At 45.4% G+C, this 18715-nt stretch overlaps 1 protein-coding gene across 10 annotated transcripts in view; it reads left to right on the forward strand.

The window, feature by feature from the left end:
• The window catches only part of RGS6 (regulator of G protein signaling 6), a 609909-nt gene that overhangs the window by 517062 nt on the left and 74132 nt on the right, over positions 1 to 18715 (forward strand). For all 10 annotated transcript variants that reach the window (XM_027552323.1, XM_027552324.1, XM_027552322.1 and 7 more), the window contains 6 exons: positions 3046 to 3110; positions 7051 to 7127; positions 9693 to 9774; positions 11329 to 11403; positions 13289 to 13387; positions 14474 to 14535. In XM_027552323.1, the coding sequence (XP_027408124.1) occupies positions 3046 to 3110; positions 7051 to 7127; positions 9693 to 9774; positions 11329 to 11403; positions 13289 to 13387; positions 14474 to 14535 (460 nt within the window). The remainder of the gene's footprint in view (positions 1 to 3045; positions 3111 to 7050; positions 7128 to 9692; positions 9775 to 11328; positions 11404 to 13288; positions 13388 to 14473; positions 14536 to 18715) is intronic.

Genomic DNA, 18715 nt, shown 5'->3' on the forward strand with positions numbered 1-18715 from the left:
TGCACATGTAGTACATGAATCTATTGACTGTAAAAATTTTTTATTGCATTCTGTTTTTGTCCTGGTGGGATGCCAGTGAGCTTGAGATGGCAGTGGGTATCCAAGTGATATGCTGGCATGAGGGCAAAATAGACAAGTATTTTTCCAATGAGAAATCACATATCCATAAAAAAAAGCCAGCATCTGAGCTTAAAGCAAGTCCCCGGATGCCCTGTAAGAGGACTTGGCTTTTGTTGCCAGTGGTCACTTGATGGGTTGGGTATCAGAGGGAACACTGCTGAGCCACTGAGGAAGCACACAAGCCCCAGGGAGGGCCCCTCAACTGCTGCTTGCTGCCTCCCCAGTGGGGTGGACAGACCACCCAATGCATGACATTCACTGCACAGGAAGGGGCCCACCAGCGTGCCACCATATAACTCATGCTCATCAGGAGAGGTACCTTTGCCTTCTGCGCATGGTACTTTACTTCTCAACTTAGCTGATCCCTTTTGACCCAGATGGGCTGGAAATTTCTTGGGATGATCCCACTTAAATAAAGACCAAATCTGGGTTAGACTTTCCGGAGTTTCTAATTTTGCCAATACGAAATACTGTGAGGGACCTCCCTGGTGGTACAGTGGATAAGAATCCGCCTGCCAATACAGGGGACACAGGTTTGATCCCTGGTCTGGGAAGATCCCACATACCTTGGGCACCAAAGCCCACGCACCACAACTACTGAGCCCACGTGCTGTAGAGCCCGTGCTCCACAACAAGAGAAGCCTCTGCAGTGGGAGGCCCGCACACTACAACTAGAGAGTCGCCCCCACTCGCCTCAGCTGGAGAAAGCCCACGTGCTGCAACAAAGACCAACGCAGGCAAAAATAAATTAAAAAAATAACCCCGTCCAAGGCAGTGCTGCCAAAGCAGCTCCAGTTATACTGCTTAAGGACCACTGAGACCAGGGGCGGGTGACAGCTTCCTGCTACAAGTTGCCTCCAGTTCCACAGGCCGCCCAGTTGGTGACCCAAGAGACCAAAGGAGGTACCTTTTAACACAGCAGACACCCCTTATCTGACACAGAGCAGAGCTGTGGCTGTTTGTTTCACTGGAAAAGTTGGTTAGGAGAGAATCATGAAAAAGTGATACATGCATACCTTAACCACTTCAAATGAATGGAGAATATACCAAGGAATATTCATTCAAGAGCCTTTTGAGGTAGGACCAAAGATTCTCTTTGATTTTCGGTCCCCATAATTTGAGTTTCTTTCTTAAATAAACCACACTTGAAATAAACCACCCAGTTTTGACCTCCTTAAAGTACATCAAGAATTTAAAAAATACTTTTAAAGCAACTGTATGTTGACCTCTTTCATATTTTTATTCTTTTTTTCATGGTTTTTTTTTTCAATTATCTTACCCATACCAAAGTTATCAGCAATTGTCTTAGCTGACTCTCCTTTATCAAGTTGTTCCAAACCATTCAGCTAGGTCTTCGTAGAAACAACTGTACTCTCTCTTTTCACATTAATTTCATCAGTGTGTGTAACATTTAGTGAATGTACGTTATTAGAATAACAGGTATGCCTGACATAAGCAGATTCGAGAACAAACACAACTGACCCTCACTCGCAAACTCGAATGATGTGAGAAATGTGGGCATACAGAGGAGATTTCTGCCAGAAGGCTCCAGCATATTGTAGTCTGCATCAGGAAAATTTTCAGACCACGTGAGCAGGTTGGTTAACCCAGCAAGGAGTTGACTAGAGTTCCTGATATAATTAGGTTGTCAAACAGCAGATCAGTCCTGGTCCTCTCTGACCTTCTCTCCTAGTCATCCTATTACTCATTCATACCATTTGTCTATTGTCTCCCCTGGGTCATTCTACTTGGCACTGGAGAGGGAAGGAGATACTGAAGAAGCGGAGGCAGGAGAGGAAGTGATGAAGGCCATGTTGGAGGAAGAATATCCTGACAATTGTAGGCCAATAGCCCTTCCTGAGCTTGGGAAGAGACACCTAAATTGTCTTCCCTTCCCACTGTCCACTCGCTCGACCTGGCAGGCCCTGGAGCTTGGTGCAGGGGTCCATGCTGAGTAGGACACAGCCTCTGCCCTAGGAAAGCCTTCAGCCTGGAGCAGGGACAGCTGGTAAACTCACAAGTACTGCACAATTGAATTAGGTCCAATGGTTGAGGATGGATAGATGCGATCAGGAACACCAGGCTGGATCTTCAAAGTGGTAGATGGTTTCCAGATGGAGGGAAATAAGACGGCAGAGGAAAAGGTCTCCAGGCAGTGGACACATACACAGAGAAGTGGAACCGAAAGGGTTTGGTAGCCTCACATGCCTGAATACCCATTGGAAGGACTGATGCTGCAGCTGAAGTGCTAATACTTTAGTCGCCTAATGCAAAGAGCTGACTCATTGGAAAAGACCCTGATGCTGGGAAAGATTGAGTGCAGGAGGCGAAGAGGGCAACAGAGGATGAGATGGTTGGATAACATCACTGATGCATTGGACATGAGTTTGAGCAAAATCCAGGAAATAATGGAGGACAGGGAAGCCCAGTGTGCTACAGTCCATGCAGTCACAAAGAGTCAGACATGACTGAGCAACAAGAGCAACATGCCTGAATGAGGGAGGGAAGAGGTTGACAAGACAAGCAGAGACTAGATCTTGAAGAAACAAACATGCCGCCTTTAGAAGCCTGACCTTTCTTCTGAGGTCTCTAAGGTGTCAATGCAGGAAATTTAGGCAGTAAGGTAACATGGTCATATTTATGAAAGGTCGCACTGATGGAGGATGTTTGGCATGAAGCAGAGTGAGGAGGATGAAGGGAGGTTGTCAGGATCGGATGGGGGGGGTCCTCATCCTATCCTGACCTATAGAAATATTCCTAGAGGTCAGATGGCATGCATCCACAGAAAAACATATTCTTCACCACACAGTGCTGGGCATATAGTGAGGGCTGGCTGGCTGGATGAGTGGATGAACAAATGAGTGGGTGGATTATGATTCCACCATACTGCTAGTCTTACATGTGCTGTAATTTCTCTTCCTTCAGCCATCTACCTCTGTAAGAGGACAATGCAGAATAAAGCAAGGCTGGAACTGGCAGATTATGAAGCAGTAAGTATGATTATTTTCCAGGTACGGTGTAGGAGGAGAGTATAAACTACCTTCAGCTCTGACTCAGCTTGCATTTTTCCCTTTTTCTTCCCCCAACTCCTTCAGACAGTGGAAAGGAAGTCTCTTCTATTTCCCTTTTTTTGTTCTCAGCTCTTCTTACCATCACAATATAATCATATCTTTATATAAAGGACTCTCAAATCTCAGCAATAAAAAAACAACTCAGCCTAAAAATTGGCAAAGGACTAGAACAAACACTTCACCAAAGAGGGCTTAAGTATGACAAAGAAGCATATGGAAAGATGTTCAACAGCCATTAGAGAAGTACGTACTAAATCCATGATGAGATGCCACTACACATCAGAATGGCTAAAATTAAAAGTACTGATAGTTCAGGTGCTGGTAAGGATGTGGTGGGCAACTGGAATTCTCCTATATTGCTGGTGGGAATGCAAAAGGGTGTGGCCACTCTGAAAAATGGTTTGGCAGTTTCTCATCAAGTTCAACGCACACGTACCATATACAACCAAGTAATCCCACTTTAACATAACTACATACATACCCCCAGAGAAATCAGAACTTACAGCCACACAAAAACCTGTACACTAATGTCCATGGTAGCTTTATGTGTGATACCTCAAAGATGAAAACAATCCAAATGCACTTTTACAGATGAATGGTTAAATGAACTACTCTACAGCCTTGGAACAGAATACTATTCTACCCTGAAAAGGAATGGATTATTAATCCAACCACTTGGATGAGTATCAAAGACATTATGTTGAGTGAAAGAAGTCAGTCTCAAAAGATTGCCAACTGTGATGTTCCAGTTATGTGAAAAAGCTGTCATGAGGGAAAACAGATCAGTGGCTGCCAGGATACATGCAGATATAAAGAGATGGCATGAAGGAATTTGTGGGGTGGGGGGCAATGATGGAACCATTCTGTATCCTGATTGTGGTGGTGGTTAACCATGCATATACATGTGTTAAAATTTATATTACTATATACCAAAAGAAGAAAAACAAATTTACTATATGATCTTTTTTTTTAGCTTAATATATGATAATTTTTAAAAATTGCATCTTCAGACCCAATTCACCAGGACTTGGCAGTAGATGCAAAATCTTAGGACCAAATCCAATCCAGAAGACAAGACGGATGTCAGATGGAGATATATACTCCCAACTTTCCTCCTCCTTCTTTCACAAGGCATGATTGCTTGCAGAAACTGGAGACCCCACCGCGCTCATATCCACCCCCATTTAATAGAGCCAAAGCACAGCGAACTTGGAAGAGTCACAGATAACGTTTTAAGTATTTAAAATCTGGGATTGCAAGATCTTTTCCCCAAAACCACTGTTTGTACAGGTCACAGAAAACCTAGAATATTGGCTGGCTTTTCACAGGCCCTCCAGGGGAGGCATTGTGGAGCCATGAAATGACTGAAGGGCTGACAGCCAGGAGACGGGGAACATCAGGGGCAGTGAAGACTCCTCACCCCTGGATACTCCAGCATGAACAGCTCCTTCAGATTCACCCGTCTCCCCATGTCCCTCCCACTCTCATGGCCTCAGTCTTCCGAAGCAAGAGTGAGGCCCTGCTCACCAGACCTTGTCACTCATGGGTACCAGCACCCAAGTCCACCCATCCACTGAGCCACCACTCCCTTCTCTGCAGCCCACGGGGCACGTGCCTGCCCTCAGAGCACATGGGTTCTATGGGTGCATGAGGGCACCTCCCTCCACTCTGTGGTCCCACTGGCATCACAGGACCTGTGGGCTGGCAGGGAGACAGTAGTGCAGGATGCAGAGCAGAAGTTCACCAGAAGCCTTGGGCCCTGGCTAAAGTTGGCTTATCCATGGGAGCCAAGAAACATAAGTGGGTTGGGACTTTATGATCTCCCCAAGCGTCCCCAGCCTGGTAGTTTTATGCCTCTGAGCGTCCTAGGCACCCAGTCCCACCCCCCTATCTCCCTTCATGTGCCAGCAACCACCCCTCTCCCAGAAGACCACTGCCTGGCTCTTTGGGTGTCAAGCACCAAGTGCTTTAACTTGGACATGACTACATCCCTTCCCGAACATGACCTACAGGAACAACCCAGAGTGCAGAAGCACGTGGCCCCTCCATCCTGTGTCTCCCCTCCCAGTAGTTCCCGTGTTTTTAAAAAAGCTCCTGAATAGAAACACGACAGCACCAACTTCTAACATACTTAACTCTGTTTTCTATTCTCTTGCCCTACAACATTCTGCTTTGGTATTGGTAAAGAATATGGCATTAAGATGTTCTTTCACATTGAAGTTCTGTCTAAAAGTGGTTAGAAACTAAAAAAAATTTTGTTTTCACAATTCAGTAATTATATTATTTTTATGTATATTATATAATTTCATTATTTTTTCCTGATGGCATAGTATCTTTGTAAAAACAAAAATTCAAACAACAAAGAAAGCAGAGAAAGAATCCTGCAGTCCTTTTTTCTATACATACATTTTTTTATAATAAACTTAGATCACACTGTAAACATTTATTGTGTAAGCTGCTTCTTTCTCCAGTCATATACTGTAAGGATGTTAAGACTTTTCCTATAGCAGCAATAATAATCTACAGTCTCATTTTTAATAGCTGTCTAGTATTCCATGGTATGACTGTATCATGATTTAGGTAACTGCTTCCCAGTTGACTGACATTCAGGCTTTACCAGCTTTGCTTCTTGTGAACAGTGAAAAAAACAAAAGTGGAAAAAAAAGTGAAAGTTGCTCAGTCGCATCCAACTCTTTATGACCCCATGGCTATACAGTCAGTCCATGGAATTCTCCAGGCCACAGAACTGGAGTGGGTAGCCTATCCCTTCTTCAGGGGATCTTCCCAACCCAGGGATCGAACCCAGGTCTTGAACCCAGGTCTCCTGCATTGCAGGCAGATTCTTTACCACCTGAGCCACAAGGGAAGCCTAAGAATACTGGAGTGGGTAGCCTATCCCTTCTCCAGGGGATCTTCCTAACCCAGGGAATGAACCAGGGTCTCCTGCATTGCAGGCAGATTTTTTACCAACTGAGCTATCAGGGAGAATCAAATGGTTGGTTTTTTGAAATGTTTACACAGCAAGCCTTGGTAATAACTGAGTTTACATGCATTGGTCTTCAACCAAAGCTCCTTTTATATTAATAATCCACTAATGAGGGTAATCAATTAGTTTTGGCATGAGCTCTATGAAAACACACAGCATAATGTGGGCTCTTGCCTTGCATTCCATCAGAATTAGGCGAGTCATTAAGGGACCTGTCAGACACCCCGCCTCACTGTCCTATTGTGCCACTAGGTTGAGCAACAGACTTTGCCAAAAGGCTTCTTCCCTCTCCCTCTAAAGGTGACCCAGAATGCCTTTTCTTTCCTATGGTTTTTGCGTTTTCCTTTCATGAACATCACAAACCTGGGCACTCCCTTCTTTCCCAGTTTTGAATCTGGACTTTCAAAGTGATTAATGCAAGGCCCTCTGGGTTCTCCTTTTCTGCCACCTTCTAGCCCCCTGATTGCTAGAAGACAAATCTTGAGAATTCCATTCTTGGTCTTGCAGTCAGTTGCAAAGACCCCTCTCGTTCCTTCCCTAAACCCAGCGTGTTTGAACAATCACATCCAGTCTCCCTGTCTTCAGTGGCCTTTATAAATGCTGTGTGAGTCATGTTCCTGTAAAACACACAAGAAAAGAAGAATCGGGGAACCACACAGACTTCAGCCTTAATGGACGTGTAAATGAATATTAATAGTTCTCTGTACAACAGGGTCTGGTGCAATGTCAAACTGGGTTCATGTCCGGTGGATTTAAAGTAGGGCCCTGCTGTTTTGTTGCAAGTAACCAAAATAGATGGCTGCCTTGTAATAAGTATCGATGTGCAAACTCACGATGATTAATGCCTTCTTGTTGATTTTCATTTCTCTTTAGGAAAACTTAGCAAGACTCCAGAGGGCCTTTGCAAGGAAGTGGGAATTCATCTTTATGCAAGCAGAAGCACAAGTCAAGTAGGTGAACTTCACAGGACCCCTTGCAAAGAGAAAAAGAATCTCTGGAATTTAGAGGTGGTATGAGAGTGAGGTTTCCTTCCATCCAGCCGTGGTTGGTCACTGTCTCTCTCATGACAACAACTGGGCAGAAATCAAGGTCAGGATGGATAAGTTGCATTTCTATCACCCACGACACCCTGAAATAATCTCCAAAGTGTGTGTTCCAGCAGGTAATGGGGTCCCTCCCAAATGTGTAACTCTGGTTCTAAGAAGCTGTACCTAATTCCCAAGGAGATTTCCAAATCTTCTGTGCTTGGAAGCTGAAAAACACTAGACCCACTTTATTTGTTGGTCTGGAAATTTCATCTTTCTAGGAAAACATACTGGAGTTTTAGGAAAGCCAACAAGCGGCACCTCCTCCATCTCTCCTAAGGGGAAGGGTTCAGAACCAATCAAAAACAAGGCACAGAAGTCAGACATTTGGAGTCCAAGATGTCAGACTGCTACTCATAAAACTAGTGATGGGACATGATTTTGGATCTATGACCACAAATCATTGCCCTAGAATTACAGTGTCCCATCCAGGGCAGACCTGGGTATCTGTAGTAACACCCCCCGATCCGAGGGCAGAGTCAAGCCTGTAAGTTTACTGCCTGCAGAGAACAGCTGTCCTGAGAACAGACTGACCCAGACTGGGCCCAGATGGACCAACCTCAGCTTTCTCTATTTCTTTTTTCAAATGTGCCAATAAGTTAAATCAAGAAGAGATGAGAGGAGGAGAAAGTCAGAGTGTTTTTTCCATATTCTTCCCTCCCAGGGAGTGTAATGGAAATGCCTTTCTCTGTAAGGAAACAGAAGTGGACAGTGAATGTCCCCCAGCCCAGAAACATGGTCATCAACCAGATCCTTTTGATTCTGGGAAACGGGCTTGCTCAGGTGGGGTCGTCTCTTGTCCTTTTCGGCAGCAGGCTCTGATTTAGCTGCAAGTGATGATAGAAGAAATGGGACAGAGGAGGGGGTGGGGAAAGGATGCTGAACTGGGAGGAGGTGAGTATCTTTTCTCTGGGCACCACTTGCACCTGAGGAGCCCCCGTGGGTCTTCAAAGGGCCCCTCCCCACACTCTGGGCAGTGTTGCAGCCCACCCCCAGGGCTGTGCTCAGGCTGATGAGCAGTCTGCTTGCAGCTGGAAACGACGTGAGGTCCTTGGGTCCCATGAACTGTACCCCTCCTCCCCTCCCCCTGCAACCTCTGCCCCCTACCCATGATTCCACGTGCACGCACCCTGACCTCAGTGCTCCCCACAGCCCCGGAGGAAGGAGAAGGCAGGCGGGTTGGGGAGGGGTGAGAAGGAGGAAGAATTGAGCCAGTGCACTCAGGAACCACTGGGAAGAGAAGGTCTGATTTACACTTTCAGGACCACACAGCATCATCGCACGTTATAAAAGGAGGGAGAAATACCCCTTTGTATATATATGGTATTTCTCGATTCCCTGTTTTGATTAACTCTGTGATTACATTATAATTCTGGGCAGTTTAAGTACACAGCAATTATCACAAAAATCACAGGGTTATTATGACTTTATTTTAGTCTAGTAAACTAAAGTACTCCCAAGAGAGCCAAGAACCAGGAGTTACACAGCAATTAATTGAAGTTACTTTCTACTTAGATAACATGGAGTAATGCAGGCTGCTTTTTAAGGCTCTTACCTATGCTCCTGATCACAACATGAAAAATCTGTCTGTCTTGCAATTTGTGCCTCCCCCAGCTGAGGCCAGTGATATTTGCCTTCTGGATCTTGTCATACACCAGGGCTATTACTTTGCTTTTAGAGAACCAGATGGTTTAAGTAACTTTTAAAACATGTGAAAAGTGTGTTCGTCACTCAGTCATGTCTGACTCTTTGCGACCGCATGGACTGTAGCCTGCGCCAGGCTCCTCTGTCCACAGAATTTTCCAGGCAAGAGTACTGGGGTGGGTTGCCATCTCCTTCTCCAGGGGATCTTCCCGACCCAGGGATTAAAACCAGGTCTCCTGCATTGCAGGCAGATTCTTTACTATCTGAGCCACCAGAGAAGTACTATTTTAAAACACATAACTGCAGCATTTTGAAGACATTTCTACTGATTCTGAAGCTAAAGCAAACTTTCGGATTTGAGGATGAAAGATTACAAGCCTATGGTTATATTCCTTCTCATAACTTGAATATGCAGTGTCCTTTGATAAGGTGGGGGACGGGGGAGGATGACAACAACTAATGCAGTTCTTAATAATCCAAATCTTAATAATTCAAAAGGACAGCTGCATTCCTGAACACTGGATAGGCTCACCCTATTCATTATACGTAATCAGTAATTTGCACTCTAGCTGAAAACACGCTCTCTTACCATGTGTGGGCTTCTTGAGGGTTCCTTGAGGGAACTATGCACCCATATCATACAGCTCTGCAGAGAGCAGGAGCCACACAGGTGCCAAGAGCCCTATGTACACTAAGCTCCTAAAAATGGGACCTAGAGCTGGCACGTGCATCAGAAAGGAAAAACAGAGTAAAAAGCCTCTGATTTCCCTTTTTTCACTCTTCCAGGATTGATCGGAAAAAGGATAAAACAGAAAGGAAAATTTTGGACAGTCAAGAACGAGCCTTTTGGGATGTCCACAGGCCAGTGGTGAGAAAGCTCTGCTTGGTTCTCTATTTTTCAATTTTCTCTCTTCCTTCACTTAAAAGAAAAGACTGTCTTTAGCCACGAGGCATCTCACTCTTAAGAAAATTGCTAAGCTTTGTGAAATTGCTTTTGCCATTCACTTGGATCATCTCAGTAGATCTTCTGGTATGTATATCAGTTCCACCTTTTAAAAATGATTCATTCACGAAATATGGAATTGCAAATGGTGGAGCTGTGGGAATTCCACCCAGGGAACTTTGGGCCCCAAAGTTTACAGTCCTAAAATAAGCTTTTCCATTTCTAATGTTATTCAATTCCAACTTCTAGTGTATTCTCTTTCAAATGCAACCGATTGATGTTACTCACAGTCACTAGTCATTGAAAGCACTGAATTAATGGATTCTGAGTCATTATCCTGGGAGAAATACAGGGTTAGTTTCTTGCAAGCCTCCAGTCACATTTTCATCAACCAATCAATACAGAACCTAGTTTAAAGTGTGTTTCAGCTTAAAGCCACCTTATTTAATGTATATTGTTGATCACTGACTTTGAACTCACAGTGCACGCCTGGATGGCACATATCTTACACACCTCTTTTCTCCATAAAGCAAACCCCAAGCCTTCGTGCCCTTAGGAACATGAGACAGCACATCAGCACTGGGCTTCGGGGCCATGTTAAACAGCCAAATCACCAACAAAAAACACAAAAATGTGTAAAACACAGTGCTAAGTAGACCATGAAAGGGACACTTGTTTACGGCAGGAGAGGAAACAAGAAGGCGCCTCCCAGGGAACATGCAGGTCAGGCAGCTCAACATTTTTGCTGCTCTGTGCATATGCACCAGTGACCATGAAGTCACCACGAGCATCAGTGTGGGAATTATAAGTAGATTTCAGCAAGTAGGCAGATTCACAAATACAAAATCCATGAATAATGAGATCTGATGCATTTCCAATTTCATGTTATTAAAACAAATTTTGCATTTTCCTCATGAAATGAAACTAAGATGAATAAATTATGTCAGCCTTCCTCAAGTCTGATTAGAAGCAAAACCATAGCCTGCCAGGCTCCTCTGCCCATGGAATTTTCCAGGCAAGAATACTGGGATGGGTTGTCATTTCTACTCCAGGGGATCTTCCCAATACAGGGATCAAACCGGCGTCTCTTGCATTTCCTGAATTGGCAGGCGGATTCTTTACCACTAGTGCCACCTGGGAAGCCCTTAGGTGGCTAGGTGTGTGAAATAACAACGGCTCTAATTGAAGCCATCCACTGCTTTGAATAATGAGTTTACTCGTATAAACTGTACACTGTACCATCTACATATCATCCTTAGATAATATGAGCTATGTTATTTTATTTCATGTGAGAACTCTGTGGAGGAACACATATTACAGATGGAAACACCTTTGTAAAAACAAATTGTCAATGGCAAAATGGAGGTAATCATGTATTATGTGTAACAGGAAAGACAAAGACTGGTTCTGAGGGTGTCACTTGAGCCAACTTGGAAGGTATGATTGTCACTTAGTAATTTATATGATTTTTTTTCTCAGCCAGGCTGTGTGAACACAACAGAAATGGATATCAGAAAATGTCGACGTTTGAAGAACCCACAAAAGGTTAAAAAGGTTCGCTAGTTTAGCTGAATTAAAATTCTTGATGGGAATTGCCCTTCCATTTTGAATACTGTTCAAATAACAATTTGCTATTTGTAGTTCTCCCTGTTTCATCCTTGGAAACCATTTCATTCATTCTACAAGTGTTTATGGAGTGGCAGGTGTGGGCTTGGCTGCAGAAATACAGTGGCAAGTCCTACAAGTGAAAGTGAAAGTCGCTTAGTCATGTCTGACTCTTTGGGACCCCATGGACTATACAGTCCATGGAATTCTCCAGGCCAGAATACTGGAATGGGTAACCTTTCCCTTCTCCAAGGGATCTTCCCAACCCAGGGATCAAACCCAGGTCTCCTGCATTGCAGGTGGATCTTTACCAGCTGAGCCACAAGGGAAGCCCAAGAATACTGGAGTGGGTAGCCTGTCCCTTCCCCAGCAGATCTTCCTGACCCAGAAATTGAACTGGGGTCTCTTGCATTGCAGGCAGATTCTTTACCAACTGAGCTATCAGGGAAATCCCTAGCCCACAGCCTGGTAGGCATGAAGCAAGCCACCAGGCGATGGTGGGAAGTTCAGGATGGTTCAGGAACACCAGGAGGGGGCACCAGACCAGGGGCTTCCCAAGGATTTCCATAGCAGTCTCAAGGGTACAGAGGTCCAAAGTAGCTCTTGACTCTGGGGAGGCAGTGGAGAGGAAAGGACACATAAGGAACCATAAGTAATGAGATCCCACAGGGCCTGGCTTGATACTTTGACACAAGTGAAAGTCTTAGTATAGTTAGATCTCCCCCCAAGTCAAACCACCAACTCATCCAGCCATGAATGATCCTGTGGCCATTTGTGTTTCACTGCACTGGAAAAGGCAGTGATTCTCTCTCATCTATATATGTGTCATGATGTATGTATCAACTCCTTCATTTTACTTATATATTTTGTTCTCATTGAGTTATTGGTACCCACTGTATTATTCTTTTTTAAAATCTTACATAAAAGAATCTTTGTTATTATCATTGCAGTCAGGAAAGTATGCGAGTGTGTTGCTGTCATTTCACAATACCAGGGTAATGGAAGGCCAGAATAAACAGATGACAGATTCAACATCTTCATATTTTTACGTTAGTCTTAAAATGTCCTCATTTTATCTTTAAAGACCCCCTAATTCTAATATTCCAGAATTTCATGGAGCCCATGTGCACATTATCTGAGCCTTCCATGATATTATAGATTTCAACTATAAACTGTACCCTTCAGGGTTATTTTTCTTTCCCAGAACAAAGAGTGTCTTTAATGTGTTTCTAACAAAAGGAACAGATTAAAAGTAGCCATACCTGTGATTATGTGGGAAAACTGAGTCCAGAAAACTGGTCAGAAGAAAAGGAACAAATATGAAACCCTCCCATCTCAAGTTTGTACCAGAGAGGCATAACCGAAAGAAAGTCTAGAGGGGATCTCTTTGTGCATAATGTTTAGCTGTTCTTGAACCTTCTTGTGTCTCAGAATCACCTTGAGCATTTGATAAAAGTGCAGGCTCCCCAGCTCCACCCACAAAGATTCTGGTTCAGTGAGTCTGGGCTAGAGTTTGGCAATGTGCATCTTTACCAAGTACCCAAGATAATTTTTTGCAGATAGTCTATGGACCATATTTGGAGAAGCACTGTTATGCAAGGAGACCATCAATGAAAGGAAGGATTTTCTAGCAGTGATAACCCAAAGATGGGACCAGTTGTCTCAAGAGCCAGAGTTCCCATCATTGGAGAAATTCAAGCAGAGGCCGATGACTTATTGTCAGGATGTCACAGAGGAGCCCAGAAGCATCAGATGAGTGCTCAAAGTAGCTGACCCTTTGGGCCTCCTTCAGCTCTTGAGGGTGCTTGATTCAATGGTCTTGTTTCTTCTCTAGTCTGTGTACGGTGTGACTGAAGAATCCCAGTCGCAAAGCCCGGTGCACATCCCCAGTCAGCCAATCAGGAAAACTACAAAAGAAGACATCCGGAAACAAGTGAGTGAATTGGTTGCTGCACTCGCAAAGGGAAACATGGCCAGTTTGAAAACCTTTTGAATGTTCACAGGGAGCTTTAAGTTCCCGGAAAGCACAGTAGAAGCAGCTGTGGGTGACTTGAACCTTCGAGCACTGTGTGTGAATAATTCATGGAGGCTCAAGAGTCAGTAGAAAAGGACATAATGAGTTACCATAACACCATGGGCTGACTGCTGTAGTAGGGTTTTCTACAAGATGCTGTAGGAGCTGGGGGGTGGGGGGTAGGGTGGGGTGGGCAGGGAGCACTCATGTCACAGGGTCCTTAAAATTGTAATGCACTTTCAGAGTAAACCAGCTCAGGACCACCAGCTTCACTGCTCTGATTCAGAAGGAAAGCTGACAAATAGAGCAAGCCCTACTCCCAAAGCCATTGCACCATTATTTGGTTCCATGTTATCAGCCTCCATGATGAGGAGTTAACTGGTCAACCCAAGTCAACAGACAGTAGCTGACTAATTACATTACTCCTTTCCAGGCGTTCACTGGTGACTTGAGGGGCTACTTTTTACATTATGCTTTACTGGCTTCTAGGGGGCTCCCAAAGGCATAAACTGTGAGGTGCCTGACCTTGACAAGTTTATTATTGTGTGGGGAAAGGGAAATAGATTATGGAAAATAGCTACTCAATGATTCCAGGTAGGTACACCAAGCACACAGGTGTGATGTAGGTGTGAAAGTTGGGTAGGAGATCACTGGAGAATAGTCAAACCAAATAGTTAGGGTGGTGGGTTACCTCCATGCTGCTTCTAAGCTTTGTAGAATATAGACTGTCTTTAAGTTAGCAATCACTTCCGGGAATCAAGCCTTAAGCCATAACACAGTACAGGAGAATATGTGATGTAGGCTAAACAGTAAAATGTATTTCTTGAGTGTGGTAAGAATTTCCAAAAGAGGAAAGTAGTTGCTGGAGTGAAACTTAGAGGCCTGGAGAAGTCTGTCCAGAGGATGTGTTTGGCTGTTGGTAGAAATACAGGATTTGGGTTCCTGGGGTGAAAGGGTGAAAATATTCCAGTTTAGTCTTAACGCTTCTGTCCTGTCTTTCCTCAGATAACATTTTTGAATGCACAGATTGACAGACATTGTTTAAAAATGTCCAAAGTGGCTGAAAGGTATGTTTCCCCTTACTGTTATTATTTTTTTCTAACTCAACAAAGGAGAAATGTGCCAGGGTTATGGCTGACGAGTGTGTATCAGGAGGCAGACCACAGTCATTTCTTACACTGATGGGTGGAAACACCACAGGCCTGTTTGAGTATAGCTAAGATAGCAGATCTCCCTTGAGTGATGCTAAAAAATGTTCTGTTGCTAAAGCTTTTCAGGAGGGTGGCTGAGAGACCTTGTCAATCAATGAAGAACCTTAAAAGCTACATAATGCACATTTACCTTCAGCCTCTTGATTAATTCAAATGGAATCGCTCCCTTTTCAGCTGTAAAACGCCCAGATTCACTTTATAGGGGGAAAGAATTATGTGTGCCCTTTGAGGTCCTGGCTGCGCATACAGGGGGGACTGGACCATCAGGAGGCGTTCCGCCTCCACACACCATCAACCGCCCAACTGCATCGAATCAGCTGGAAAGAAAATATTTGGCACCTGCAGCCTGGCTTCCGCAGGAGCCTTAGTGCTACAGTCTGCACCACTCAGTTCCACTCTGTTAACTCATGGGAGACTTGATTTTGTCAATGAAACAGTCTGTTTTTGAACTTTTTTAAAGAGGGGAGACCACCTGGAGAGTCTATATGGAATAAATCTGAGCAGGTAACCCCAAACCAGAGGTTTATTCATCCATATGCTACTGTTAAAGTGGTGACCAGTATCTGAAGGCTCAAGGGCTTGAGCTGGGTCTTAGTATTTATTGGTCATCAGTAAAGTGGGTCCTTTAAGCCCACCTGACACAGAGGGCTGGCTGTGTGTTCAACCTGTAAGCCTTTTCTCTGCTGGCCCCTGGGTTCATCCACATCTCCTTTCTAGATAAATAACAGCAAAAAAAATCAAGCCAAAGAAAACTCCATACACAAACGCCAAACTGGGATTCACACTTTGCCCTTAAGTGGCCAAGGACATCCTTGGATATGGGCTCATCTCTTTGATGGCATCTCGTATCTATCCCGGGACTTCTCAGTAGTGTCACAATTGACATTCTGGACCAAATACTTGTTGGTGGCAGGAGGCTGTCCTGTACATGACGTTTTGCAGCATCCTTGACCTCTACCCACGTATGTGTGCTGTGACTCAGTCATTTCCTACTCTTTGCAACCCCATGGACTGTCACCTGCCAGGCTTCTCTGTCCATGGGATTTCCCAGGCAAGAATACTGGAGTGGGTTGCCATTTCCTTCTCCAGGGGATCTTCCGGAGCCAGGGATCGAACCCACGTCTCCTGCACTGGCAGGCAGATTCTTTACCTCTGCACCACCTAGGAAGCCCTTGACATCCACCCGCTAGATGCCAAAACCCCACCTCACAGTTTATGACAACAAAAATTGTTCTCACACACCATCAAATGTCCCAGGAGGGGGCAAAATCGACCCCACTGAGAATTCCTGATATTCCTATTTTCCCCTAATGCACATGCTTGAGAAGGTTGCCATGGCTGGAGCTCACCTCACATTAGACAAGTGTTCTAGGGGTCACAGTTTTAGCCTGGCAGGCTGGGGAGCCTCCTCACCCCACTATCATAATGTGGGGCTTTCGGAGTACCAGGCTCTGAGGTTGCTTTTCAAACCTCACTGTGGTTGTCTTCGTCCCAGCAGAGTGCTTGTGAGTGAAACAGCTGGGAGGACCTGGGCTCCCCTGGTGTCGTAGCCTATGAGGAACTGCAAGCTTCTTTGTCCGTGAATGGGGGACAGTAATGTCTGTCCTGGCTGTCCTAGGATCAGAGCTAGCCGTGGAAGGACACTCTAAAGTTTGCAGACCTGGGAGAGCATGTATGTGGGTGTGTCTTTCCCTTGGTCTGCTTGCTAGGGTCAGTGGTTTTGTGCCTGATCATCCAGGTCGGGGATGGGGTTAAGACTGGAGAGTCTTAAGCCATCGTGCTAGGAATTAGACTCAGTGATTCAGAGTAGACCAGGGAAACTGTGTTTTGAATACCCCATGGTGGACTGACCAGGTCTCTGAGGATTTGGGGAAGCTACTACCCACCACGCACAGAGACCTGAGAGCTCACATCAGAAGGGACACCCAGCCTGGTCTCATCTTTGGGGTGGAGGGAAAGATCCCAACCCCGTCAGCACAAGGGTGGCCAGCTGGGTGGGTGTGCATGGCAGGAAAGGAGACAGCCCTGGCGGGGGCGGGGAGCCTGAGCGGTGCATTGTTTGTTTACAGGCCTCACCTGGTACCATCTAATTATGCTTGAGAGCCTGCTCACACCCGAAGAGATTATTCATTCCGACCCTGCCCTCCTCACTCCCCAGCCTGAAGCTTTCACGAGTCTCCGCCCCACAGAGACTGCATTTTATTCCCAGCAGCAGTAACTGGCAACTTTTCAATGTGACACAAGGGTTTTTCATTAGAGCCACAGGAAACCCCCAGATAGAGAGGAGGAGGGAGAGGAGACGGGTGTTAGCAGGAGATAAAGCAGCCTGGAGCCTTGGTCTGTCAGTGGCTCAGTGGGGGGTGAGAATAGGGAGGTGGTGCTGGCAGCTGGCCTTGGGTGCAACTGCGCTGCTCGCCAGAGGTAGCAGCTGAGCTATCACAGGTGGGCAGACCTGGCTTCCCTGGACCCACTCCAGGCGATCGTGGTCATTAGCCAGAAGCCACAGGGCAAAGGACCGCAGCCCGCCGAGAACAGGCACGTGTGGTTTTCCCCTTAGTTCTCTGAGAACTGAAACTGGGGAGAGGGCAGGAGGGCTGGTGATCATAAAAGTCCAGTTCTGAAAAAGGCAGAAGTCAAGATTGAGTCAAAGGATGCAGCCGACGCAGCTGGGAAGAGAAAAAGGAACCTTTGCAAAGTAAATGAGCAGAACCACAGTGCAGGGGATGGATGTGGAGCCAGCCATCTAGGTTTGGATTCCGCCTCTGCCATTGTCCAACTGTGTGATCTTGGGCAGGTTGCTTCGCCTCTCTGTGCCTCGGTTCACCTCTTGAAAGGGGAGACAGCAGTGGTACGTAACTAACAGGGTTCATGAGTTAATCCTCTGCGAGAGCTTGATCTAGTCCTCGGCACTTACAACACTTGCAGCGAATATGAACAATTATTATTTTCCAGTGTGATGCTTTGGAAAGGAGCAGAATTCAAGTACATAAAATGGCATGAACCTGCTGTGTGGTGTCCAGAGGGACAGAGGACAGGCCAAGGAAAGAGGCTGGCCCTGCAGATGGCAGTTCTTCCCACCTCTTTCATTTCCACTCTCCAGCACATTGAGTCCTGCAGGCTGCCGAAGGCTGGCCCTGCAGCCTCCAGTCTGTGGGTCTCCCTGGGCTGTCTCCTCTGGTATCATGAACCTGAAACCTTTGAGGAAGGAGGTTGGCTCTTCTGTGCAGATTTTCTGGGTCATCTTGATTTCACCTCTTCTATCTCATTGTCCCCGTGAGTGGTCAAATGTCCTAAAATGCCTACATCATGGCCACCAAACTGCATTTCCTGGAAGCGGTACCAAAGCCCATCTGAAATGTCACCCAGTTTTGGCTTTAGAAAGTATGGTCCCTGCACACACAAATGAATTTTCCAGACAAATAATGCTTAACACCTTGAGCTTTTCATTTTAACTATTTTGAATGAGAATATTGCTTAAAAATGCCCTTGCTTTCTTAAAGAAAGAATACTGCCTTTCAGTTAAGTTTTCTGGATAACTCAGGGTCATTGTTCATATACTGTGCTTTAAAATTCTGTCAGTGATCAAGGTCTTACCAAAAGGTTTCCCTTTCCCCTAGTAAAGCAAAAGTGCGGGTCGTTCAGTCATGTCTGACTCTGTGACCCCACGAACTGTAGCCCGCCAGGCTCGTCTGTCCATGGAATTCTCCAGGCAAGAATACTGGAGTGGCTTGCCATTCCCTTCTCCAGGGGATCTTCCTGACCTGGGGATCCAACGTGGGTCTCCTGCATTGCAGGCAGATTCTTTACTGTCTGAGCCATCAGGGCCCCAGACCAGTATGTTCTTTGAGTCTCTGTTTTTGCTTTTTAGTTGCTGCCTTGTTTTCTTATTTCTGTCAGCATGGCTTGTCTCCAGTAGCCCTTCTTCCTCTCTAAACGATTCCCATTTCCAATATGTAGCAGGCCAGGTGTATCAGTTAGCTATTGCTGAGTAACAGACCACCTGAAAGCATAGTGTCTTCAAACAAGTGGCATTTGC

The sequence above is a fragment of the Bos indicus x Bos taurus genome, chromosome 10, assembly GCF_003369695.1.
Source record: "Bos indicus x Bos taurus breed Angus x Brahman F1 hybrid chromosome 10, Bos_hybrid_MaternalHap_v2.0, whole genome shotgun sequence".
NCBI lineage: Eukaryota > Metazoa > Chordata > Mammalia > Artiodactyla > Bovidae > Bos > Bos indicus x Bos taurus.